Source organism: Gekko japonicus, unplaced genomic scaffold, assembly GCF_001447785.1.
Source record: "Gekko japonicus isolate JY-2015 unplaced genomic scaffold, Gekko_japonicus_V1.1 scaffold76, whole genome shotgun sequence".
In the NCBI taxonomy this organism is placed as follows: domain Eukaryota; kingdom Metazoa; phylum Chordata; class Lepidosauria; order Squamata; family Gekkonidae; genus Gekko; species Gekko japonicus.
Genome location: NW_015166420.1, coordinates 1,262,435 through 1,288,657, shown reverse-complemented (window position 1 = coordinate 1,288,657; position 26,223 = coordinate 1,262,435). Strand labels below are relative to the sequence as shown.

The following is a 26,223-nucleotide window of genomic DNA, read 5'->3' as shown; positions in this document are numbered from 1 at the left end:
CTGGCAGGTTAACAAACCCAGAGCAGAGAATCTTCTGAGAACTGGTAACCCAGTAGCCTCTTTACATCAGGAAGAATTGCATGACCCACTGGCTGAATTACCCACTCCCACCAGAGCAGTGACTCATGCAGAGATGTACTAGAGCAGTGACTCATGCAGAGAAGCGCCAGGCAGCCTCACCCTTGTGTAACCACGCTGAGCTCAGAGGAGCCGCTTGCGTAAAAAAAATGTACTTGAATCAGTGAAAACATGAACACACGAAGCTGTTTTCTATGGACTCAGACGCTGGGTTCATCAAGATCAGTCCTGTCTTCTCAGACTGGAAGCCGCTCTCCAGGGTCTCAGGCGGAGATCTTTCATATCACCTGTTGCCTGATCCTTTTAATCGGAGATGCAGGTGATTGAACCTGGGACCTTCTGCACACAAAGCAGAGGCTCTACCACTGAGCCACAGCCCCTCCGCAAACACGCACATGTGAACACATGAAGCTGCCTTATACCGAATCAGACCCTCGGTCCATCTTGTCTACTCAGACTGGCAGCAGCTCTCCAGGGTCTCAGGCGGAGATCTTTCATATCACCTGTTGCCTGATCCTTTTAATCGGAGATGCAGGTGATTGAACCTGGGACCTACTTCACGACAAGTAGATGCCCTGCCACTGAGCCACGGCCCCAGTGTTTTTGCAAAAAGCAGTCCCAAGACAGTAGAATGCCTCGATGGCACGAAAACCAGGGTCCTGCCTCCTGTTCCTTCCCAGCAAGCCAAGGTTGTTGTCCCTTTGTCATCTCTGGCCAGCAGACACCAGCTGCCGCCTCCCCCATCCCTTGCAGCTCTGCGTCAGACACACAAAAGGGAGGCACGGTCGTGACGAGCTCGTTCTTGCCACCGTACAACAAGGCCATTGTTGGGAAATCACTGGGGGGGGGGAGCAGAGAGTGATCTCAACCCAAACACGCACACCCCGTGGCAAGCCGCCTTGCAGTCTCCCAGCCTGCCTCTGCAAGGGCTGCAGGATTTCTTATACACGTTTCAGTCCAGGCAGTGAGTGAGGGTTACCAGTTCTGGACTGAGAAATTCTTGGAGATTTGGAGGTGGAGCCTTGGGGGGGAAGGGTTTGTTGAGGAGAGGGTGAGCAAAGGACCGTGCCCGAGAGTCCACCCTGCCAAGCTGCCATTTTCTCCAGGGGAACTGATCTCCCTCTCGCCTGGAGATCAGTTGTAACCAGCGTTCCCTCTAAGCTGAGTGAGTGTGAGCCAGCTCACAGTTTTTTAGCCTCCGGCTCACAGATTTCCATCTCAGCTCAGGAAGGATGGGGCTCCAGAGCAAACTGATTTAGGCAGCAGCCAAGTGGCTCGCTCACAACTTTCATGCCAGCAGCTTACAAAGTAGAACTTTTGCTCACAGGACTCCACAGCTTAGAGGGAGCATCGGTTGTAATAAGGGGTCATTTCGTAGAAAAAGAGCTAGGGGAACTCATTAGCATAACTCATTAGCATATGCCACACCCCCTGACATCAGGGGCCCGGCGGTGGACCTGCAAGGCCAGCGGGAGTGCGAGGAAGCCCCGCCAAGGCCCTCCCTGGCCCCAGGCAGGCAGGGGTGGGGAGAGGCGGGGAGGAAGCAACTTACCCTCCCTCTTCTCCTGCCTCCTCCTGGCTGAATGAGGGCCGGAAGCTGGGCGGCCGGAAGCAGGGGGTGGGGCTTCGTCATGTGCCCCGCCCCCGTACCTCACCCGGGGGACTGCGTTCCCCCGCGTTCCCCCCCGAAATGACCTCTGGTTGTAATGCCAGATCTCCGAGTCCCATCTGGAGGCTGAAAACCTTTGTCTTTGGACTGCCATTCTAGGGAAGGGGAGAAGCTGTATACTCGCCTCCTAGGCAGGGCGGAGAAGCAGATCTGAAAGTGCGCAGGCTGACATGAGAAAAGGCCCTGCCCTGTAAGATTAGCTGCCATAATAATACATGCAGGTGTGCTGTCAAGTCACAGCTGACTTATGGCAACTCCAGCAAGGGGCTTTCAAGGCAAGTGAGAAGCAGAGGGGGTTGGTGTCGTGGTTAAGAGTGGCGGACTCTAATCTGGAGAACCGGGTTTGATTCCCCATTCCTCCTCCATATGATGCCAGCTGGGTGACCTTGGGTCAGGCACAGCTCTCTCACGAGCAGTTCTCTCAGAGCTCTCTCGGCCCCACCGACCTCACAGGGTGTCTGTTGTGGGGAGAGGAAGGGAAAGGAGTTTGTAAGCCGCTCTGAGACTCCTTTGGGTAGTGAACGGCAGGGTATAAATCCAGTCTCTTCCTCTTCCTCTTGGTCCTTGCCTAGCTTTGCAGAGTCTTCCTTGGTGGTTCCCCATCCAAGTACCGACCCTGCTTAGCTTCCGAGATCCGATGAGACCGGGCTATCCCACGCCACCTTCCCTCCCAATGATAATAATACCATGCAGCTGGTGGGAAATATTACAGCTACAGTCTAGGTACGCCAAAGATGAGAAGAGAGGGCTTGAGGATGGTAAATCGCAGCTAGATAAAATTTGGGCTTCGAGTAGCGATAAAATGATACAGAAGATAAAGAGTTTTTTGCTAGAAGAGCGGGCAAAAGAAGAAGCTACTAATAAGACATGGCTTGCCTGGGGAAAGGATGTAGGCCACAATATAAGTATGGATAATTGGAAGAAAACCTGGAAATCAATAAAGTTCATGAGAAGTGTTAACTATAAAGAAAACATATATAAATTATATCATAGATGGTACTGGTCACCGGACAGGATAGCTAAATGTGCTCCCACAATCAGTAAGAACTGTTGGAAATGTAAATGTAAGGTGGGCACTTTTTTTCACATGTGGTGGTGTTGTGTAAAGATTCGTAGGTTCTGGGAAATGGTGCAGAAGGTTATATTAGAAATAACAGAAATTGAAATAGCGATATCTCCTGAAACGATGCTGCTAAACATGCTGCCAGAGAGCATTAGATGGAAAGACAAGTACCTGATAATTTATATATTAACATCTGCTAGAATATTAATAGCCAAATATTGGAAGCAAGAATATATACCTAACCAAGAAGACCTAGTACACAGGTTATTAGAAGTAGCAGAGATGGATAAACTAAGTGTAACGCTTCAGGGACAAAAGGAAAGTCTGTTTATAGAAAGATGGGAATGTCTGTATAATTTGATAAATGTGGAAGTATTGTAAAGTGACTCCATAAGCGAGGGTGATGAACTATGTAACATGGAATATGTTTTTGGTTTTTATGAAAATAAAATACTATTTCACACGTTAATAATACCATGCAGCAAATAACGTTTAGCGCTTTGTAGCATATGAATGCTTACACAAGCATGCTTTAATTCTTATGGCGAGAGCCAGTTTGGTGTCGTGGTTAAGTGCGCGGACTCTAATCTGGGAGAATCGGGCTTGATTCCCCACTCCTCCACTTGCACCTGGCTGGATGACCTTGGGCAAGCCGTAGTTCTGATAAGAGCTGTCCTTGAAAAAAGAGCAGTTTCTGTTAGAGCTCTCTCAGCCCCGCCTACCTCACAGGGTGCCTGTTGTGGGGAGGGGATGGGAAAGGAGTCTGTAAGCCGCTCTGAGACACCTTTGGGTAGTGAAGGGCGGGGTATAAATACAATCTCTTCTTCTCCTCTTCTTCTTCTTCTTTTAAGGTAGGCGGTAGTATCCCCATTGTTCAGATGAGGGGTCGTGGCTTACGGGCGAGATTGCTGAGGGCTGATTGGAGTTGCCTCAGCCAGGGCCAGGGCTTTTTCGGTCTTGGCTCCGGCCGAGTGGAATAGGCTCCCCATTGAGCATCTGCAGGGCCTGTAAAATGGAGCTATTCCATCAGGCCTTCGGTTGAGAAAGCGGACGTCAAATGACATTGGCCTCCCAAGCTTTCAGTTGCTCCATGGCGCTATTTATATTAACCGGTGCCGGGAGCGGCTGATTTATACCATCAAAGTGCCCCACTGCCCCCACCTGGCCTGGGTCTAGCACGTACTGGAACAAAACTAATCACCATCAAGTATTTTAAACTGGGCTGCAGGGGCTCAGAGATTAAGACGCTGAGCTGCAGACTGGAAGGTCGGCAGCTCAGCAGTCCGAGACCCGAGTGTCGCGTGACGGAGTGAGCTCCCATCTCTGGCTCCAGCTAGCAGTTTGAAAGCGAGAAATTGCAAGTAGATAAATAGGTACCACTTTGGTGGGAAGGTAACAGCGTTCCGTGCACCTTGGCGTCTAGTCACGCCGGCCACATAACCATGGAGAAGTCTTCGGACAGTGCTGGCTCTTCAGCTTGGAAACGGAGATGAGCACCACCCCCTAGAGTCGGATTCGACTGGCTTTTGAGCAGGGGAAACCTTTACCTTTTAAAAATTGGTCTCCTAAATGTTAACTCTGTTAGAATTAATCATAACTTGCTGATGTTTTTATGGAATTGTTTTATTGCTTATTATGATGTAAGCAGGGGTCATTTCCTGCGGGAGCGCACAGAAGCGGAGCTCCGGCCATAAGGAGCCCAGGGGGCGGGCACATTATTATATTATTTATTATTTATTCTTTGAATTTATATCCCGCCCTCCCCGAAGGCTCAGGGGAGGCTCAGGGGAGCCAGTTTGGTGTAGTGGTTAAGTGTGCGGACTCTAATCTGGGAGAACCGGGTTTGATTCCCCACTCCTCCACTTGCACCTGCTGGTGTGAACTTGGGTCAGTCACAAGCTCTGTCACAGCTGTCCTTGAAAAAGAGCAGTTTCTGTCAGAGTTCTCTCAGCCCCACCCACCCCACAGGGTGTCTGTTGTGGGGAGAGGAAGGGAAAGGAGTTTGTAAGCCGCTCTGCGACTCCAAGTGAAGGGCGGGGTATAAATCCAATCTCTTCTTCTTCTTCTTCTAACAAGGGCAAAATGCCGGATTATAACATGCAACAAGCCCCACCTCCTGCTCCCAGCAGCCCTCAGTCAGGCCACGAGGAGCAAGAAGCAGCCAGGTAAGTTGCAGAGCCCGCCCCCGGCCCACCTTCAGGTACAAGCTCTCCCTCCTCTGCGAGGGCAGATCTGCGCGTTTTTTTTAAGACCAAGGTTTATTCAGGTACAAGCTCTCCCTCCTCTGCGAGGACAGATCTGCACGTTCCCCCCCCCCCCAATAGCTAGCAATCCAAAACAGTCCAGTGGAGCCTGAGCGGTGGGTGTTGCTTTCTGACACACTTCCGGTGATGTCAGGGGGTGTGGCATATGCAAATGAGTTATGCTAATGAGTTATGCTAATGAGCTCCTGCACCTCTTTTTCTACGAAATTACACTCTGAGCCCGCTTGTGGGGCAGGACGGGGAAAAGGTCCCCCAAATAAATGAATTAATAAGTAATAGATGTATAGAAGAGTTTCCAAACGTTTTATTCCATGGCAATTGACAAAAGACACAGGTTAGTAATGATATTAAGCCATGCCGCACTCTCTGGTGCCCCTCGACCTTCCGAATTCATACAACAGTTCACAAGGGTCAATTTAAACTAAAAAAAAAAGCCCTGCGGACAATTTTTTTTTAAAGCAAAGAACAAGAACAAAAACTGTAAAAAAATAATCCAGGTGAACAGATCGAAGCCTCCATAATACTTTAATTTGGGGGGGGGGGGCACGAGGGGGGGGGATATGCATTAAAAATTGATCAGAGAGCGGAACCCATGTCCTTTAGCTGAGCCCTGCACTGGATCCGAATGCGGATGTTTGAGGCAGAAAAACAACACAACATTGCCCGGCGGGTGGGCACAACTCACCAGGAAGATCCCTTCTGCATGCCTGGCTGCAATGAACCTGGGGAGGCCTGGCCCATTCGTTTCAACTGGGCCCGTGCAGGAGAATTCCCTGAGACCCATAGGTCAGATCCAATGCGCCTTCTAAGCGGTGGAGTCCTGTGAGCAAAAATTCTACTTGGTGAGCGACTGGTATTAAGGTTGTGTGGGAGCTATTTGGCTGCTGCATAGATTAGTTTGCTCTGGAGCCCTCCTTCCTGAGCTAAGGCGAAAAGGTGTGAGCCGGAGTCTAGAGAACTGTGAGCTAGCTCACACTAACTCAGCTTAGAGGGAACACTGGTCAGATCCATCTTCCCCTCTGCTGCCTCACTTGGCCTCCTCTTTGCCATCCCTCTCCAGTGCCTGGAATTTTGCTTTGCTGCTGTTGAATTCTTAATCTTCATAGAATCACAGAGTTGGAAGGGACCTCCAGGGTCATCTAGTCCAACCCCCTGCACAATGCAGGAAATTCACAAATACCTCCCCCACACACACACCCAGTGACCCCTGCTCCACGCCCAGATGACAAAAAGCCTCCAGGATCCCTGGCCAAACTGGCCTGGAGAAAAATTGCTGCCTGACCACAAAGTGGTGATCAGCATTTCCCTGGGCGTGTAAGAAAGGGCCACGAGAATTAAGCACTGAGGCAACCCTTCCTGCCCTCCTTCTCGACCTGCCTAAGTTCACAGAATCAGCATTGCTGACAGGTGGCCATCTAGCCTCTGTCTGGAAACCTACAAAGGAGGAGAGCCCACCACCTCCCGAGGACGCCTGTTCCACTGAGGAAACGCTCTAACTGGGTGTCAGCTGGTCCACCCCAGTAGCTTTCACTGAATTAGCTTTTATATAGATTCTGATTGCCAGGACACGGGCTCCTTAGTTTGAGAGCCAGTTTGGTGTAGTGGTTAGGAGTACGGACTCTAATTTGGGAAAACTGGGTTTGATTCCCCACTCCTCCACTTGCAGCTGCTGGATGACCTTAGACAAGCTGTAGTTCTGTCTGAGCTTTTCTTGAAAGAGCAGTCCTTGAAAGAGCTCTCTCAGCCCCACCAACCTCACGGGGTGCCTGTTGTGGGGAGGGGAAGGGAAAGGAGATTGTAAGCCGCTCCGGAACTCCTTCGGGTACTGAAGGATGGGGTACCAATCCAACCTCTGCTTCTGCTTCTTAGTTACTATGAAATCCTAAAGAGTTACATCAATGGATTTAGAAGGGTGTGACTCTGTTTAGGACTGCGAGGACACTTTCCCCCACGGAGAACATAAGCTCCCACAAAGAACATAACCGCATCGATTTCCCTCTTGCCAATGAGCTGGTATTCATCACTCAATATTTGCTGTTACAAGCAGGGAATCCAGGTGTCAGGGAGGAGGCCAAAACATAATGGAGTGGTAATACCTGCACTAAAAGAGAGCCAGTTTGGTGTCGTGGTTAAGTGCACGGACTCTAATCTGCTGGTGTGACCTTGGGTCAGTCACAAGTTCTCTCAGAGCTATTCTCTCAAGGGTAGTTCTCACAAGAGTTCTTTCAGCCCCACCGACCTCACAGGGTGCCTGTTGTGGGGAGGGGAAGGGAAAGGCGTTTGTAAGCCACTCTGTGAAGGGCAGGGTATAAATCCAATCTCTTCTCTTCTCCTAAAAGAACCCCAGACCACTTGTGTTGATGGCCTTGTGCACACATCCTGTGGTTTTGCAGCACTACTTCAGGCTGGGGCCGCTCATAACATTGCAAGGGGGGGGGGCAAACTTACTTAACATAAGAGCCGCACAGAATAAACATCAGATGTCTGAGAGCCACAAGACACGAACGGACGTGTTTTTATTGAAAAAATATGCAAATTTGCATATTGAATTAAAGAGACAAATGCCTTCTCTGAGCCAAGCCGGTCTGCCGGTGTGGCGGGGCTTGGAGAACACATTTAACTTTGGATGGGGAGGGAGGGAAGACAGGCAGAAAGAACAGTGGAAAGAAAGCAAATAGAGGGGGGAGGGGGAAAGAAAACAGCTTTAACTTTAAATGCGTCCTCCAAGCCCCTGACACCCCCATGCCGGCTGGCTTGGAGAAGGGATTTAAAGAGACAAATGCCTTCTCCAAGCCAGCCAGTGTATGTGTGTGTGTGAGCTTTGAGAACACATTTAAGTTAAAATTGCTTTCTTTCTCTGCTCCCCCTGCACCTCAAGCCTACCCAGGGAGGGGAACACTGGCTGGGGAAGGGAAGACCCATCAGGGAGGCATGTCTCCCCTTCACTTCCCCAGCCATCCTGCCGGGAGCCGCACCATATGTGTGAAAGAGCCACATGTGGCTCCCGAGCCGCAGTCTGGCCACCCCTGCAACATTGAATGATCACGGGTATGAAACCTCTGCGCGCATAGAAAACTATCGCGTCTGGGAGAAGTCTAGTTAGAACCCTTCTCCTTAGTGTTTCGGCTTTTATCTGTGGGGTTCTTGTGTGGGCTACGGTGGCTTGTTCAGACATATGAGCCCCCAACTCCGCTCTGAGATGGCACAGGCCACGTGTAGGTTTATCATCTCGTGGAGGACTAGGCCCGTTATGAGGGGGCACAGTGCTGAATTAAGGATAGCTAAACCCTCCTGACTTCACTTCCGGGCGGTGGGAATTTGGCCTCTCTCTTTTCTCCGCAGCTGTCGAGGTGCTACGCGACGAGATACAAAAGAGGTCCAGTCATTTAAACTATGAGCATTAATGATCTGCCAGGAGTCCGAGCACATTATTGGGATGACGGCTCTCTGCCCTTTCTGTATCCGAGACGTTTTATGGGCTGTTGACGGGGTTCATTGTCCTTCACGGATTCTTGTCTCAAAACGATGGGCGAAGCTGAAGAGCCGACACAGAAGGGACACGAGGAGGATAAAATGGCAGAGAGAATGAGACACCAAAGTCTGGTTTTTGAGAGGCCATCTTTTGGAGAACTGGATGTGGCCTCGACCCAAGAATTTCTAACAGAGGGGTTGGACAACGGGTCTCGTTTAATTGCATCTTTTTCGCGAGTCTTTGTTGGCCACCTGTATCCCAGGCAGGAACCCAAAAACGCAGCCTCCGGTTTTAGATTGAGACAGACATTTGGGCACAACTCAGAGAATTTCACAGGCACAGCACCAGGGGACAGGAATTCAGCAAAGCTGCTTTGTATTCTGATCCAGAGACAGATTTGAATAACTGCCTTTCTATTTTCAAAAGAAGACTGGCCATCGCTTCTTTTCCCCAGCATGCTTTGAGGACACACTTTAACCTAATTTACCTGCAAAGAGTATCTCAAATCACCACCTGAAGACTGCAACGTCTCGTAGACAGGGCTTCTACCCATGTCCTTTATCAGCCACATCTTTTGTCTTCTCTGCCCTAATTTTTTAAACATCCAGGCCAACTGGAAGTTACATTCAAACACTCGGTGTTTTGTGACTCTGATCCTACTAAAGGTGTTGCATTACTTTCTCTGTTTGGATTCTGTTATAGCAGACCAAGCTGCCTCCATTTTGTCATAGCTCGCAGGGCACTATGGGTACATCCCTATTTGCTGCATTAACCAGGCAACAGTGAGAGGGAGTCACAGGTTTCCAACGAGCTGGGGACATGTCGCGGAGATGCCCAAGGGGAAGCGGCAATTTTTGGAGACCAGTCACCTGCAATGCTCCCTCTAAGCTGTGGAGTCTTGTGAGCAAAAATTCTCCTTTGTGAGCTACTGGCATTAAAGTTGTGAGCGAGCCATTTGGCTACTGCATCAATTAGTTTGCTCTGGAGCCATCCTCCCTGAGCCGACAAAAATGTGTGAACCTGAGGCTAAATAACTGTGAGCTAGCTCGCACTAACTCAGCTTAGAGGGAACACTGGTCACCTGCCCTCGGCACCTCTCCCCGACATATTTTGTGTGTCTGTTGCAGCAAACTCTGCATTGCAGAAAGTTGCTCTGAAGAAAGTTTGCAGTGGCTTGGACCAATGTCAGCTAAAGGGTTCCAGCGCAAACCCATGTTCAGCATACCTTTGACTTTTCTTTATACACACGTTGAGTAATTCTCATGTTACAATCAATGCATTTAGAGCGGAATGCATGACTCAACCCCCACGCCTAACCTGCTTTTGGTCCCCAAGCTTCGTTTTTAAAGCGAATGTGCGTTGGCTCTTGCTTACAAACAGATATGGGATGGAGACCTATCAGGAAAGGCTGGGGGACTTGGGAATGTACAGTCTGCAGAAGAGGAGGTGGAGGGGGGACAGGATGGCTCTCTTGAAGTATCTGAAGGGCTGTCCCTTAGAGGAGATCAGGGAGCTGTTCCTCTTGGCAGCGGAGGAGAGGACTTGCGATCAGTGCTCCCTCTAAGCTGTGGAGTCTTGTAAGCAAAAGTTCTACTTTGTGGGCTACTGGCATTAAAGTTGTGAGCGAGCGGTTTGGCTGCTGCATAAATCAGTTTGCTTTGGAGCCCTCCTTCCTGAGCTAAGACAAAAATTTGAGCTGGAGGCTAAAAAAACCGTGAGCTAGCTCACACTAACTCAGTTTAGAGGGAACACTGCTTGCAATAATGGGTTAAAATTAAGGGTGGGAAGGTACCAGCTCGATATTGGGGGGGGGGATTTACAGTAAGAGCAGCAGTGAAATCGGCTGTCTGGGGAGGGTGAGCTCCCCCTCCCTGGCAGACTTTAAGCAGCGGCTGGACAAACACTTGTCAGGGATGCTCTAGGCTGATCCTGCATTGAGCAAGGAGTTGGACTAGATGGCCTGTGTGGCCCTTTCAACTCTATGATTCCATGTATATGCACTCTCTGTAACATGCATGAACAGGGCTCTTCTCTTGCTTAACTTACCCTTTTCGTCAAACCACTGGGCCGGCTCAGATTTACTCTGAACAAGATGCCAAAACAACCAGGGCAACGTATTCCTGCGATGATGGAGAGGAAACATTTGCCCAGAGACAAAACTAAACACAGTGGCTGTTTTTAAGTGCTTCGTGCACACCCTTCTCCCTCCGAAAGCTTTATGGGCCTTCTTCCTGAACAAAACCCATTTTGTGCATACAAACATGCGCACGGGCGTAGACAGAAGACCACAGATACTCCTGGCATGATTCAGGTGCTGATCGTGTGCATTTATCTGAGAATTAAGTGATGGAAGCAGATCACTTTTTTTTTTTAAATTGCAGATTAACATCTTCTTCCTTGTTCCTGGTTTATTGCCTCCCCATGGGGATTATGGTAGCAGCGGCCCCCATTGACCTAGCACAACCCTACTCATGAAAATAAGAATCTCCAATAACATTTGGTGTCTGAATCTGGGCCCTTTCTGCAAAGTCCTGAAAGTCTGTAACTTTGATCCTGTTCTATTCATTTGGTCTCTAGGTTGCTGCTAAAATGCGACCAGGAATACCCTGATGGCCAGTTTGGGGTGGTGATGCCTGAAATGCATGACTGCTCTCAGCAGCAAGGAGGCGAGGATCCATTACACTGGACCCCGAACACCACTGACCCTTCCAGAAACTACCCATCTGAAATCGGGTAAATCTGAAATGGATGTTGCCTAGTGTGGTGGGGGCGAAATGTGCTGTCCAGGCACAGCTGACCGAATAGGATTTTCAAGGCGAGAGACGTTAAATGTTCCCTCTAAGCTGTGGAGTCTTGTGAGCAAAAATTCTACTTTGTGAGCTACTGGCATTAGAGTTGTGAGCGAGTGATTTGGCTACTGCATCAATTAGTTTGCTCTGGAGCCCTCCTTCCTGAGCTGAGGCAAACGTCTGTGAGCCACCGGCTAAAAAACTGTGAGCTAGCTTACACTAACTCAGCTTAGAGGGAACACTGGGGACTTGCAAATACCACAATCTGAGAAGGGCAGTTAGCCAGAGCGCGCTCCAGAATGTCCTATTTAAGGGTCTGTCTCATCACTGTGTGGGCTCTTAGGAACGGTTCTTTTGGGGGAAGGCCGGGACACACAGCGTGTCCAAGGATCAGTTTCCTGCAATACGTCACAGGCCTTAAACCGTACGTTTGTTGGTAGGTTGTTGTAAACAATGAAGAACGGCCGGGCCACGCAGTGCTGAGACATGCCCGGATAAAAATAACGTGTGGAAATGGGTTTCACAGCTGCTCTCGAGCACGTCCGAGCGTGGAGGACATATTTTAAGACAACAAAACACGGTTGCTGAGATGCGACGGTGGTTTGCCATCGAGTTCTCTGCACAGACCTACCGACCTCGTATGGTGAAGTATCCTGCTTCAGGCAGCAGATCTGAATGGCAGCAGAAAGGCAGTTTAGGAATCTTTTTTTTATTACATGTTTGTCACCATGGAGAGGGGGAAGGGGCGCCATTTGGATTTTCCACCTCAGGCGCCCAAAAGGTCTTGAGCCATCTCTGAGGCTACTGATTTGGAGCCTTCCAGAAAGTTCCAGTTAGGCCTGCCTCCTCTTCACCTTGAACATGCACATCGTAAAGATAAGGAAGGAGGAAAAAATGGCTATAGGCTGGAATCAGCCGAATATGGCCTCATGAAAGGGACCCCATCTTGGGCAAAGCAGAGACACGGTGGAGCTGTTGCACCAAACAACTCCTTCCCCACTTGGTGCGGCACAATGCTCTGGAAGTTTCCACGGGGAGGTGGGAGCACATCTGCCACTTTAGCCCAGGGGTCCCCAACATTTTTGAGCCGGCAGGCACCTTTGGAATTCTGTCACAGAGCGGCAGGCCCAGCCACAAAATGGCTGCCACAGAAGATAGAGCCAGCCACAAAATGGCCGCCGCAGGAGGGAGATCCAGCCACAAGATGGTCGCCGCAGCTTACTGTCAGTCACACGGCGAAGAAAGCAACATTTTTAGACATCCAGAGAGACAATCAAATCTCCAGCAGCCAATCAGAAGCCTTGCTTGGCAAAAGCCCCACCTGGCCTTGCTCACTTTCTAAAAACATTTGGAAGGCACCAGGAAACATGTTGGCGTGTGCCACGGTGCCCTCAGGGGCCAAACTGGGGAAACCCCTGCTTTAGATGGTTTAATAGGGCTGCCGTCCCCCTGGTGGGGCCGGGGGATCCCCCGATTTTGTGGGGCCCAGCCTGCCACAGCCCAGCTGGCCGGTGGGTGAAGCTCCACCTCCAAGAAGCTCCCTCCCAGCGTTGGCGTGATGACACCACCCGGGAGTGACATTATCAGGTTTCCGATGTTGGGGGCGACGCTCTAGGCTTTGGGCAAAACTCTGTGGTTTGGAGGCCAAAAAAATCCCCATAGAGTTTTGCCCAGAACCTAGAGTGTCACCCCCAACATTGGAAACACAATGATGTCACTTCTGGTGACATCATCGTGGCACACACTCCAGAAGATCTTCATGGAGGAGCTGGGAGGCCCCTTGCTAGCAGCCAGGAAGACCTGGCAACCCTATGGTTTAACCTCCTCTGATGATACTGCACATGGGGTGACGGGTAAGGTAATGGGGTCATGGCTTTCCCCAGGTGCTTAGCCTCTGCAATGAGGGTACTTCTTTAAAAAAAACAACCATAAGCCACACAGTGCTCACTCCAAGTGATGGCTCCAAAAACTTGCTGTTTCCTTTTCTTGGGGGGGACCCCCCCCCCACATCTAAATTTAACCAGGCTACGAAAGGGAAAACGAAAGAAGATGCACGATCCCGTCAGGAGGTTTGCTGAGACTTCGGTGCGCTCCCCAGCAGTCTATGAAGAGCTGAGTGCGAATTCAAAACACCGCCTTCTGACCGGCTGCACTGTGACAGCGTTGCTGCTCCCCGTACCAGCCCCACACTGAAAGGCTGCCACCCTCCTTGGACCACTACATATAAACTCACAACTTTATATTTTGCACACATCCAGACGTGGGGCCCATCGTCACTACTATATTAGAATCCTCAGTTCACTGCTCCGGAAGAATGTTAAAAACCCCCCAAAATCCAGCCTTTTGTCACCTGAATTGTGAGTACAGGATAATAGCAAGACTAGTTAAGGTTTAGACTAAGGGCAAAGCAAAAATCAGGTGAGACTCCTCGGAGGACTTTCGACCCGTTTCCTCAACAGGCCCCGCTTGCCTCGGAGCCCTTAACGGTTGCCCCGACGTGCCCGCTCGTGCTCGCGGCCGTAAACTCCCCCCTCCCAAAGTCACGCGAGAGACTCCCGCGTCTTTGCTCAGATCCAAGCGTCGTCTTTTCGCTTCCTCGAAGGCGTCGGGTCAGTGCCGAGAAATGTTCGTTTTTCTCTCTGAGGACTTTGATCCCGAACCGGTGGGGTCAGGGGGAGAGAGTTTCAAGTATGAATGACATTTACAGCAGAGGATGACATCCAAAGGGGGGCGGGAGACGATTGGTCTGTTCCCTTGGTCATATCCGGGAGGTTTTTGAATGGGAGGGGCTTGGCTCCTTCTCGAGAGTCCCGGCTGGCTTGGGTGGGAGAACGTCGCAACCCAACGAGTAACCAGAAATAAACAGGCCCCCCCCAAAGTTTCGTCTTCCTCCTCCGATTCTCCCTGCTTCCCCCCCTCCCCTCCCCCACAAAAATATAAAAAGCAATAAGTTTACAAAAATAGAAAATAATTACAGCAATAGCCAGGAGGCGGAGGAGGGGAGAGAGAGAGGAAAGGAGGGGAGTGGGAGGGGACGGGAGGGGGGGAGGGAGGGAGGGAGGGAGGAGGCAAGGGCCCGTCAGTCAGTCGCCGTCTCATTTGGCCGAGCAGTGTAATATGGTGGGGTTGTTCAAAGCGTCCTCCACCAAGTGCAGTTCTTGGCGGTCCACAATTACGTCCCTTATGCAGCCGACGTAGCCGGTGCTGTAGGCTTTGGGGAGCTTGTGGGCCACGCTGAGCTTCTCTAGTCCGCCTGCGAGACCACACGGGGGAAGAAAAAAAGGGGACACACACCATCAGTCCGGCAGAGTGGGCGTTTCACCGACAAATGGGCTGGGCAGCCGGGTTCCCCCCCACCCACAAAACTACCTGGGAAGGGCCGGGTGTAGGTCTACAAACGAAAAGGCGGAAACTCTCCCCAAAAAGTTTTAAAGACGAATAATGATACTCATGGGAATATATTAAATATATTAAGTACGTTGAATATGTAAACACATACAGCACTTCGAAATAATGTATTTTTAAAAAATCTATTTATTATATTTTTATCCCCCCCCCCCCCCCCCCCGCGAATGGGCTTAGGGTGGCTCACAAGCAGGGCAACACGTGCCTATATAAAACATTAAAAACAGAATAAAACAACATTCTTAACAATAATAAAGTGCTCAGTGATGTTACCCAGTTATTCGTATCAAGACCTACAAATATTGCCCTCTTTGTAATAATGCACATCATTAAGTCACACAACCAGAGACCAGAGATTATATTAGTATAGCTGCTGCCGCCATCTCTGAGTATTAGTTTACAGCTAGCTAGCACTTTATAATATCAGACTGTTTCTATGGTTTCACCTATGTTATAATTGTTTTTGTGTTCAATCCTTTGTAAGCCACCCTGAGCCTGCCTTGGCAGGGAAGGCGGGGTATAAATTGAATGAATGAATGAATGAAGAAATAAATAAATGTAACATTACATTTATTCTGAAGTGCTGTACGTGTTTACATGTTCGATATATTTAATATATTCCTACGAGTATCATTACTCGTCTTTAAAACTTTTTGGGATTCTCCCACCTGGTGGGTGTCCGGTGCCCCCCTCTCTGGCATTAGGCCTCCCCCCAAGAGTTAATTCCACCTGAGTTTGACTCTTCACCATGAACCTCCACCTCAGTTAGCTGCTAACCCTGCAAATATGCTTCTCTTTTCAAAGTAGCCGTCTCGGTCAGCGAGACTCGATTCCGGTAGCACCTCGGAGACCAAAGGTTTCCCGGGATAGAAGCTTTTGAAAGTCAAAGCTCTGATGAAAGGGGGCTTTGCCTCTTCAAAGCTTACACCTTGGAAAAGCTCGTCAGCCTTCAAGGTGATGCCGGAATCGAATTTTTCCATTTTCAGAGGCGTCTGTCTCATCCACGACCCCTCTTCCCTTGCAAAAGGATAAGAGAACAGAGTGGACAGGAAATTGATTCAGGGCTTTGTGTATTTCTGCTCCATGAACTCTTGGCATGACTCACAAGCCCGGGAGTTCTTCGCGGCCTCTTATTAGCCAGCTCTCTAATATTCCTGATCCAAAATCCCCACCCCAGTCTGCTTGAAGCCCCGGTGGAGAAAAAGGGAGGCCTAGTGCACCGGCCCTAGCAGGCTTTAAACAATCCAGGTGGAAGCATTTTAAATCAGAAGAACGGTATGCAGGGAGCAGAGTTCTCAGCACTTTTAGCCCCATGCCAGATCAGACACCTGGTGGCTTTTTCCATGGCTAGTTCGCACATCTGGAGTACCAGTTGTGGGCAACGTTCCCTCTAAGCTGTGGAGTCTTGTGAGCAAAAATTCTACTTTGTGAGCTCCTGGCATTAAAATTGTGAGCGAGCCATTTGGCTGCTGCATAAATGAGTTTGCTCCGGAGCCCTCCTTCCTGAGCCAAGAAAAAAATGTGTGAGCCGGAGGCTAGAAAACTGTGAGCTAACTCACACTAACTCAGCTTAGAGGGAACACTGGTTGTGGGTCTTGTGTAGTTTGGAGCTGAGATTATTATGTGTGTGTGAGTGTGACAGAGACCCATAGGGTTTTCAAGTGAAGAGACGAACAGAGGTAGTTTGTCATTGCCTGCCTCTGTGGAGCAACCCTGGGCTTCCTTGGTGGTCTCCCATCCAAGTACTAACCAGAGCTGATCCTGCATAGTTTCTGAGATCTGACGAGACCGGGCTAGCCTGGGCTATCCAGGTCAGGGCAGAACTTATAAGAACATAAGAGAAGACATGTTGGATCAGGCCAATGGCTCGTCCAGTTCAACACTCTGTGTCACACAGTGGCCAAAACCCAGGTGCCCTCAGGAGGTCCACCGGTAGGCCAGAACTCTAGAAGCCCTCCCACTGTTGCCCCTCCCCAAGCACCACAAACACAGAGCATCACTGCCTCAGACAGAGAGTCTCATCTATACCTTGTGGCTAATAGTCAGCGATGGACCTCTACTCCAGACAACTGAGGAGTGACATGATTGAGGTTTACAAGATTATGCATGGGAAAGAACAGGTAGAGAAAGAGGTACTTTTCTCCCTTTCTCACAATACAAGAACTCGTTGGCACTCCATGAAATTGCTGAGCAGTCGGGTTAGAACGGATAAACGGAAGTACTTCTTCACCCAAAGAGAGATTAACACTTGGAATTCACTGCCACAGGAAGTGGTGGCGGCTCCAAGCATGGATGGTTTCAAAAGGGAATTAGATAGGCATATGGAGCAGAGGTCCATCAGTGGCTATGAGCCACAAGGTATAGATGAGACTCTCTGTCTGAGGCAGTGATGCTCTGTGTTTGTGGTGCTTGGGGAGGGGCAACAGTGGGAGGGCTTCTAGAGTTCTGGCCTACCGGTGGACCTCCTGAGGGCACCTGGGTTTTGGCCACTGTGTGACAGAGTGTTGGACTAGATGGGCCTTTGGCCTGATCCAACATTGGCATCTCTTATGTTCTTATGTCCATCTAGTCCAGCATCCTGGCTCACAAAGTTCTAGATGTTCATCCACTCCTCTCTTGAAACTATCCAGGCTGGCTGCTTCCTCCCCGTGACCTAGAAGGACTATAAAAGCCTTCTGACTTCAGTTTCCTGCCTCGTGTTCTGCAGCTACTGACAACTGGTCTCTCACTGCAGAATCCGATTCCGAACCCAGATCTAGGGCATCCTCCACCAGTACTGGAAGCCACCAAGCCTTAGATCAGAAGTCCACTACATGGCCTCTACTAACTAGACTATGTGATGAGTCTGTGACGGGTGGCGTGGCCAGAGGCCAAGCTAATGCAGAAGCCAGATTAGACAAACTCACCCAGCCAAAGGGCCCCGTCCGTGTCCAGCTGCGTTGCTCCCAGAGGAGAGGAGCCCGTGATGGGGGACTCGTTGCCGACCTGCAAGGACCCGTCGCGGTGCACTCTACCGGGAGAGGGTAAACACAAAGAGAACAGCACGGTCATCACACGAACACATGAAGGGGCCTTACGTGGAATCAGACTCTTGGTCCATCAAGGTTGGAACTCTCTACTCAGACGGGTAGCAGTTCTCCATCACCTACCACCAGTGTTCCCTCTAAGCTGAGTTAGTGTGAGCTAGCTCACAGTTTTTTAGCCTCCGGCTCACACATTTTTGTCTTAGCTCAGGGAGGATGGCTCCAGAGCAAACTAATTGATGCAGCAGCCAAATCGCTCACTCACAGCTTTAATACCAGTAGCTCACCAAGTAGAATTTTTGCTCACGAGACTCCACAGCTTAGAGGGAACATTGCCTACCACCTGGTCCTTAGATGCCGGGGATTGAACCTGAGACCTTCCGCATGCAAAACAGATGCTCTATCACCGAGCCACAGCCCGGTCATCAAACAGGTCTGATCTTTGCAGAAGCCAAAGATGGAAGTTTTATCCAGAGGCTCTTCTGAAAACACAGCAAGTCTTGTCCTGCAGCAGCAGGGAACTACTCCCAAATTATTTTGGCCAGGGATGACCAAGGATCCTATCTCTGTTCCCCACCCCCACCCCAATTGCTCTACAACCCTTGCCTAATTTTTAAAAATTGTTCTAAACAAGTCGGAGACCTGCAGAGCAAGTCAACATATGACATCTGTTTTATCAAATCCACGTGCAGAATTTGGGCTGATTTGGCCCCACACGCGACCCCCCTTCCCCCCAAACACCGGAGGCATCAGCAGAAACGCCTAAGCATTCCGACTGCTCTGCTTTGCCTCCGTCTGATATAAATAAAAATCCGCTTGACTGCTGAGGAGGGCTGATAGCTTGAAGCACTGGGAGGGGGCCTGGATCGACTGCCAAAGTTTCAGGCGTTAAAATCCAGGGGCAGGGACTTTTCGATGGTCTCCCGTGACCTCCGCCTAGAAGCCAGAGCAGGCAAGTCTGGGCATGAGGATTGCAACTCGGCCCAAAGGCTGCTTGCGTTACTCATCCAAAGGGGTTTTTGTGACCTGCCGAGTTTGCAGGTCACAGATCGACAGGAGGCCTCCAGGGGTGACCCCCTGCTTGTCTTGGCCTCGTTTGGTGCCGAGGGAGGTGGCTGAGCTAGCAGGGAGGGAGGGAGAGGCTTTCTGTAGAATCGGCAGCACAACTGGACAACAGGAGCGGAGCAACAGGGGGAGACGAGGACGTGGATTAAAGCTGTACAGTCTTACAGGGACAGTGCCGCTTCTGGGGGAAGGCAGGAAATGTTCAAATATCCCTTTGCAGCAAAAGCTTCCTGCCCAAGGAAGAGCCAGCATGCAAGGGAGAAAGGGCCAGATCTAGTCTTCCACTAGTCACAAACACCTTGCTTCTAGAAAGCTAGCCCATCAGGGAAAAAGCACCAGGCCTCACCTCACTGTTTTGATTGCAAATCAATTTCTGATCTGATCTGATCGTATTTTGTTTACTTTGTGAGCTCCTCGGGTTCCCAGCTGCAGCCAGTGCCCCCAGAAGGATTGCGGGGCAGAGGCAGGCATACAGTGTGCAACATCACTTCCGGTGGGAAAAAGGAAGTTACATCATTATGCCAAGGGTGACAGAGAGCCAGTGTGGTGTCGTGGTTGAGTGCGCGGACTCTAATCTGGGAGAACCGGGTTTGATTCCCCACTCCTCCACTTGCACCTGGCTGGATGACCTTGGGCAAGCCGTAGCTCTGATAAGCGCTGTTCTTAAAAAGAGCAGTTTCTGTCAAGAGCTCTCTCAGCCCCACCCACCTCACAGGGTGTCTGTTGTGGGGAGGGGAAGGGAGAGGAGTTTGTAAGCCGCTCTGAGACGGGCGGGGTATAAATCCAATCTCTTCTTCTTCTCCTTCTTCTAGTGCTCACCCCAAACTCTTTGATTAAACCATATTGTTGAGGGTGAATCCTAGAGCGTTGCTCCCAGAATAATGATGTCCAGGCCCATATTGCCAGGATTTTTTTGTTTCAGTGGCATTTAAATTTTTAAGGGGGCAGTTAAATAATAATTAAAGTAATCGGAATGCCTGTCTTTAAAGGGGGAGGCTTTGAGCCTGTTTCTATCCCTTCCTTTCAAGGGACAGGGCAACAAGTGCATCAGAAGGCATTTTATTGCCTCCAGAAGGCATTCAAATGCCTTTTGCGTTCCCTTTCCGCAGGGCAAGAAAGCTTAGAAGGGCACCTTCAATACATCTCCAACAACCCCCCTTCCTGCTAGCCCAGTACCACCTAGGTCAGGGGTGTCAAACTCATTTGTTACGAGGGCCAGATCTGACATAAATGAGACCTTGTTGGGCCGGGGCCATGTGTGTCATAAAATGTAATGCCGGGTAGCGGAGATATAAACTTTATAAAGGACACAAACACAAAGATGCTTAAAACATGAGCTCTGTAAGCTGCAAACCTACTTTTGATTTATTGACATTGGCCACAGAAATCTCACGCTCAGAGTTCTGGGTCTAGGACCCAGGTTAAAACATGAAATGGCGGAGTGATTAAGACAGTCTGGTGAAGCAAGATATGATGCAGCAGCAGAACTGGAAGCAGGAGACGGCCAGTTCCACTGCGGGCCTGATGGAAGCCCCCCGGGGGCCTGATCCGGTCCCTGGGCCACATGTTTGACAACCCTGACCTAGGTCATGGTCAAAAATAGGGTTTCTGGCATGTCCACTTTTTTGCCAGAAGTGGTGTGCTAATGTTACATTTGTGCCTCCCACCCCACATTTTTCTCCTTGCCAAGAGCAGAAAAGGAATGGGGTAACCTATGGCAGGAGTCCTGGCCTGCCTGTGAGGCATCGTGAGCAGGTATCTGGAAAGGCGGCGTATAAATTCCCTGAATAATTAAACTACAGCGAGTAGGCACCTGTAGGCTTTGATTTGGATCCACTGGTTTGTGTTGACGGGAACAGTCGAACGCAGGATCACAGGCTTGGAGCCGAGGTCATAGGTCATCTGGACGTGGCCGTCCACAATAGCCAAGGCGATGTAGTCTGAACGGTCCAGCCCTTTCCCACTCCAGAGGACGAGGCCTTGCGTGGCTTCCGTTTTGATGCTCAGTTCGAAATGGTTTGACTGCAGGGCCTTCTCACTGCATCGACAAGAGAAGAGGGACTGTCAGTGTGAGGTGGAGAATGGTGTGCCCCCCCCCAACAAACGTGCAACGATGCCAGGGGCAGAACCACGTCCTTGGACAAGAGGTCGAATTTGCTTTTTGCAGCCTTGCTGACTTCAGTCAGGGACAAACAGCAAAATCAGATGGCTCTGGTGGGATCTAGATGGGTTCGAATTGCCATTCCGGTTTATTTTTTATGTGGGAAAAGTCACCCCTCGGTGACCGCCCCCCAACATCCACGTGGTAAATACAGTCCGTGACAGAAAATTCTACAAAATACCACAGGACACCACCACATTTTACCACACGGATGCTAAAAGGGACGTGAAGTCACCTCAGCAACTTTTCTACCACAGGACAGCCATGTTTTTGTTCTTTTAAGGAAGCAGAAGTGTCACCATTCTGTGACTGAACACAGTTCAAGACCCGTTGGCACCTTTAAGACCAACAAAGTTTTATTCAAGGCATGAGCATTTGTGTGCATGCACACTTCTTCAGATCCATTATGGGACTGTTCCTCAGTGCTGAGGAAAACGGTCGATGACAAATCCTAATGGAAGAACATCGTATTTTAGCACATGGAGGCTGAGCGGGAAAGCAATTTCTCAGTGACTTTTCTGCTTCAGAGTGGTTGTGAGAACCGACACACACATCTCCGGTCTGGAGTGAATCATCAAGGAAGCTGAAATGGCCAAGGCAACTGCCAAAAGAGCTCCACTATTCTTAGGCGTTCGACTCTTTTTAGACAGAAAGGAGAGGGCTATTTTAACAGGCATGTGGGAGGCCAAGGAGCTGCAGAAAGGGGATTCAGACAGACACTGCCACAAAGTCACACTGCACACGTGTACCACACAAGATGAGACACACAACAGCATGGAAAACAAGTTTCATTCTTCCACAGACACAGCAAGGAAACAGGAGGACAGTGGTTACTGGCAGAGCCCACACTGATGAACTACTAAGGGGGATAAATGGGAAGTCCTAAAGCACTTTTGTAAATATGGTCATTTAGCATGTGGAATTCATGGCTACGAGATGCTGTGATGGCCAATAGTGAAAGGAATCCGTGGAATAGAAGTCCATCAAAGGTTATGATGGCTAATTGAGCCTCCAGCTTCAAATGCAGTATACCCTTCATAGTCAGAGGTTGGAAATTCAGCAGGTTCAGGTAGGGTATCCAGGCTGCCGGTTCCCAGATGCTGACAACAGATAATAGGGGAGGTTTGTCTCCTTCACGCCCTACCTAGGAACTTTCCAGAAGCATTCAGCTGGCCACTAACCAGGGTTTTTTTTGGTATTTACTTTTATTAAAGAGCTCTTAGAACGGGACAGAAATGTGCAAGTTCCACCTCACCATACTGTCCCTTGGACACCATTATATGATCTTAGTCAAGGAAAAAGAGTTTGGGTTCACACTAGCTTACTGGGTGCTAGCTTTAACTTACTTACTGCATGCACAGAATCCAGATATTCATCCCTGTTAAAAGTATCTCCTAATCTATTTTTCTTATTTCTGGAGACCGTGGCAGACGGCTGTTTTATTAAGGAGGAGCGGCTGCAGGGCTGTTGGTTCTGGGGTGTTTTTTGGGTTTTTTGGCAGTCCGTCCGGTTGCTCATTAGAGCAATCTAGTTAATGGAAATCAAACTCCCAAATTCATTAAGCTTGTTCATCCTGGTGAACGACATACCCCCTGGCACGTGAAGGCAAACAACCAATTGGAAAGCAATTCGATAGTCGCAGACTTCTAATTTCTTGAGCATGTTACAGAATTCATAAATACTGCATTGTCCTGGAGGAACATTCAGAACCTTTTGAGTCTTCAGAAATTTAGGTACATGGAAATACCCAGGGCCTTTTTTTGTAGAAAAAGCCCAGCAGGAACTCATTAGCATAATAGGCCACTCAACAGCAGAAACTCATTAGCATATTAGGCCCCACCCTGACAGCACAGCTCATTAGCATATTAGGCCGCAACCCCATGTTACCAGAAGTGTGGTCATCCAGCCATAGCCACCTTTTGCTTCTTATTCTCTTTACCTTGTTTGTGTCAAGACCCAGGGCTTTTTTTTGTAGCAGGAACTCCTTTGCATGTTAGGCCACACACCCCTAATGTAGCCAATTCTAACGAGTTTCTGCTGTTGGGTGTGGTCTATTATGCTAATGAGTTCCTGCTGGGCATGGCCACCTCGGGAGCCAGCCGGAACTCCGTTCCTGTGCGTTCCTGCCCAAAAATAGCCCTGGAAATACCCATCTCCATGGGTTTATGTAGACAAGGGCCAGGTTTGCACATCACCTGGGTCGGCAAGGGGACTTACACAGTGTTGAAATGGCCTAGGTACCACTCCCCTTCCTGGGACTGCGCCATGACCCAAACCCGAAAAATACCTTTTTTTTTGCACATCCCTACTTATGTAACCTGATCTTCTGGGAGCCGGAAAACTGCAATGCGCCCTCCAGCCACTAATGGCACTGTGGAGATCAGGCTAGCAGTTCCCTGCTATCGAGGCCCTACAGCCCAAATTCTGAGATTCACCCACAGTTTTACGATAACTGGGAGATTAAGACAATGTTATTTGTGTATGTCAGCATTTCCCTTCAAGAAACAGTATTCGCAAAGATAGTTTCAGAGGGTGGCCATGTTTTTCTGCAGGAGAAGAGCCAGATTCGACTCCAGTCGCAGCTTAGAGACCATCAAGAGTTACAGCGTATGAGATTTCAAAGCTCCCTTCGCCAAATACAAATGTTTCAATATCTGCATACGCAAACCATCCGGATTTGCATTTCCACCTTGTTTCGAACACGGTACCCATTAAAGAGGGGTCGCAAACTGAAACAGTGGTAGAATCCTGGTTCCCGAGTCGGGGGGGGGAGGGTTTTACCATGCGGTCTCTATGTCGTGCCAAGTCTTTAGGAGTTTTTAAAAAAATGTCACAATGATATACCATGCATGCACAAAAGCAAAATGCTAAATAAAAAAAGATGGCGGCAGCAGCAGCAACATCTGGACACCAGAAACACAAGTGCAGAAGCCTTGGAGAGACTCACCTGACATCCAGAGGACTGTCCATAGCCTCAGGACTTAGAAGCAGGAAGAAAGGGGAGGCGTGCAATAAGCGGCCGTGGAAAACAGTGAACCAACTGGCAAGGGGAAATGCCCTCCACTCCCACGAAACATCAGATCCCACCAGCTCTTTCTAAACACACACCTGGGATCTTGTGAATGGGAGACAGAGCACCCCCTGGGTGTATTAAGGCTTCGGCACATGACTGGACATCCCGAGATAACAGCCCCTTAAACTTGTATACTCTCTAACTAGTTTACATATTTAAGGGATAATCGGAGGAACAGAAATGAAAGGAACAGAGCCCTCGGATAGAACGAGGGGCTCTCGATTCAGCCTGATTTTCATCTCTAAAGAACGTCCTTGTCACTCACTTCTGGCCTGGATTTGTTGACATGACGAAGGGGGTAAAACAAAAGGGTACGTGGTGAAAGTTGAAGAGCCCTCGGGCTTCTCTGAATTAGGGGCTCCTGATATACCCCCGTTTCATCACAGCGCAGGTGGCTTAAAGCTTGTGTCTCGGGGTTATCGTGAAATCGCAACCCTTTAAGTCACATTCCGTCTTGGGTTAGTTGGCACAGGTGAAAGGGTTAAATCAGAGGGAGAGGGAGAGCAGGCAGAAAGCAAAAGAGAACGAGCTCCTAATTAATCAGGGGCTCTACGAACAAGTGGCTGGGATGTACGATGTCATGTCATTATCTCGAGGATGCCGAGGAGAATTCTCTGAGACCAATGCAAGCATGCGAGGGCAGGGCGGGGGGTGGGTGGGGGATGAGCCAAGATTGCAATGCAAGGGTTATACCTGAAACACCCCACAATTCCCCGTCTGTGTAAACCAATGGCGCTTGTTTCAGGGAAAGCAGCCCAGAATAAAAAGCCTTTTGAAACAACTCACGGCTGGCTCTAATCATGTCCGTAAAGCCCAGCATCTATTCTCCTTTTACCGGCACACAAGGACACCTTGCAGTTTTAACGCATTTCTATTCGAGTGATATAACAGAGGGAAGTTATTTTTTTCCCCTTTTCAAAATTGGCTTTGAGGTCCACAGCGGTGTGTTTTTTTTTCCAGCTGCAAAGATTGTATGGAGACTCTTAACCTCCACTCCGGCTGGTTCACAGCTATCAACGTAATGTTTGCAGAGCAATTTCTTCCTTTCTTTCTCCTCTTAAGAATATATTGCTTTGGGAAGGAGGCTCTGCACGGTTTCTACAGAAAAGGTATAGAGGCATTCTACTGTTTTGTGATCTGGATACAGCTCATCGTGACTGTGTTTTGTGTATGCATGCACAAAAAAACCGTTTGGGGGATATTTCCAGTAACAGTTACCGAGTGCTCATCCAACAGGTTTCGACGAACGAGGTTCGTGTGAGAATAAACGAGACCGGAGGTGTAGGAAAGAGCAGTGGTGGCGAGTGAGATAAACACATTTACAATGGCCCAAAACTCTGTTTGTGTCGCTCGGTGAATAACAGATATCTTATTTTGCAACTCGTCTAGCTTCTGAGATTACAGGAGGCGGCTGCTTGCCTGTTCCTAAGCACATCTTCTCAGCACTAAGGAGTAGAAAGTACGGGTGACTCTGATGCGGAACCTTAATCCAGAGGTGTTGAGTTCATTTGTTACGAGGGCCGGATCTGACATAAATGTCACTTTGTCGGACCGGGCCATATATGCCATCAAACGTAAAACTGTATAAAGGATGTAGAACGTAAAACTGCATAAAGGACAGCAGGTGGTAAGCTCCGAGTTGGTGTATCCTCACTGCAAGGCCCCATGGGCTGTGGGGGTGGGCTGGGCTGGGGGGGTGGGTACAGAGAAAACCCACATAGGCATTATGCCATTAAAGGTGTCTGAATCTGAATCTGGAACCCACATAGGCGGACTGGAGAGGCAGCAGCGCAGCGCTGGGCAGATGCTCCCACAATGCTTGACTGCTGCAGACGAGGTTGTTCTGCCATGCTGAAGCTACAATGGAGTGGCTCCACTCATTCCCCCCAGCACTCCCTCCCTTGCATCAGTTGCTTGCGGGCCACATAAGGGCCATGGAAGGGCCGGTTTTGGCCCCCGGGCCTTATGTTTGACACCCCTGCCTTAATCCTTTTGGCATAAAGGACACAGCTAAGGATCCCCATATTACAGAGACTGGGAGCTGGGGGGGGGGGAAACCTGAGCCATGGGAATCCATAGCTTTGGTTGCATAACTGGAGGAGGAAGGCAAAGGGTAACACATAATGAAGCGCATTGACAGTGTGACTTAGGGTTGCCACCT

The 26,223-nt window shown here is 49.5% G+C and overlaps 1 protein-coding gene across 1 annotated transcript in view; it reads right to left on the bottom strand.

Annotated features, from left to right (window-relative positions):
- Window positions 1-14,389: 14,389 nt before the first annotated feature.
- Window positions 14,390-26,223, bottom strand: part of AGRN (agrin) — a 377,914-nt gene continuing 366,080 nt past the window's right edge. Inside the window, exons 35-37 of the mRNA XM_015411659.1 lie at window positions 20,642-20,866; window positions 17,647-17,750; window positions 14,390-14,588 (exon numbers count right to left, since the gene is read on the bottom strand). Of these exons, the coding sequence (XP_015267145.1) occupies window positions 14,431-14,588; window positions 17,647-17,750; window positions 20,642-20,866 (487 nt within the window). The 3' untranslated portion in view covers window positions 14,390-14,430. The remainder of the gene's footprint in view (window positions 14,589-17,646; window positions 17,751-20,641; window positions 20,867-26,223) is intronic.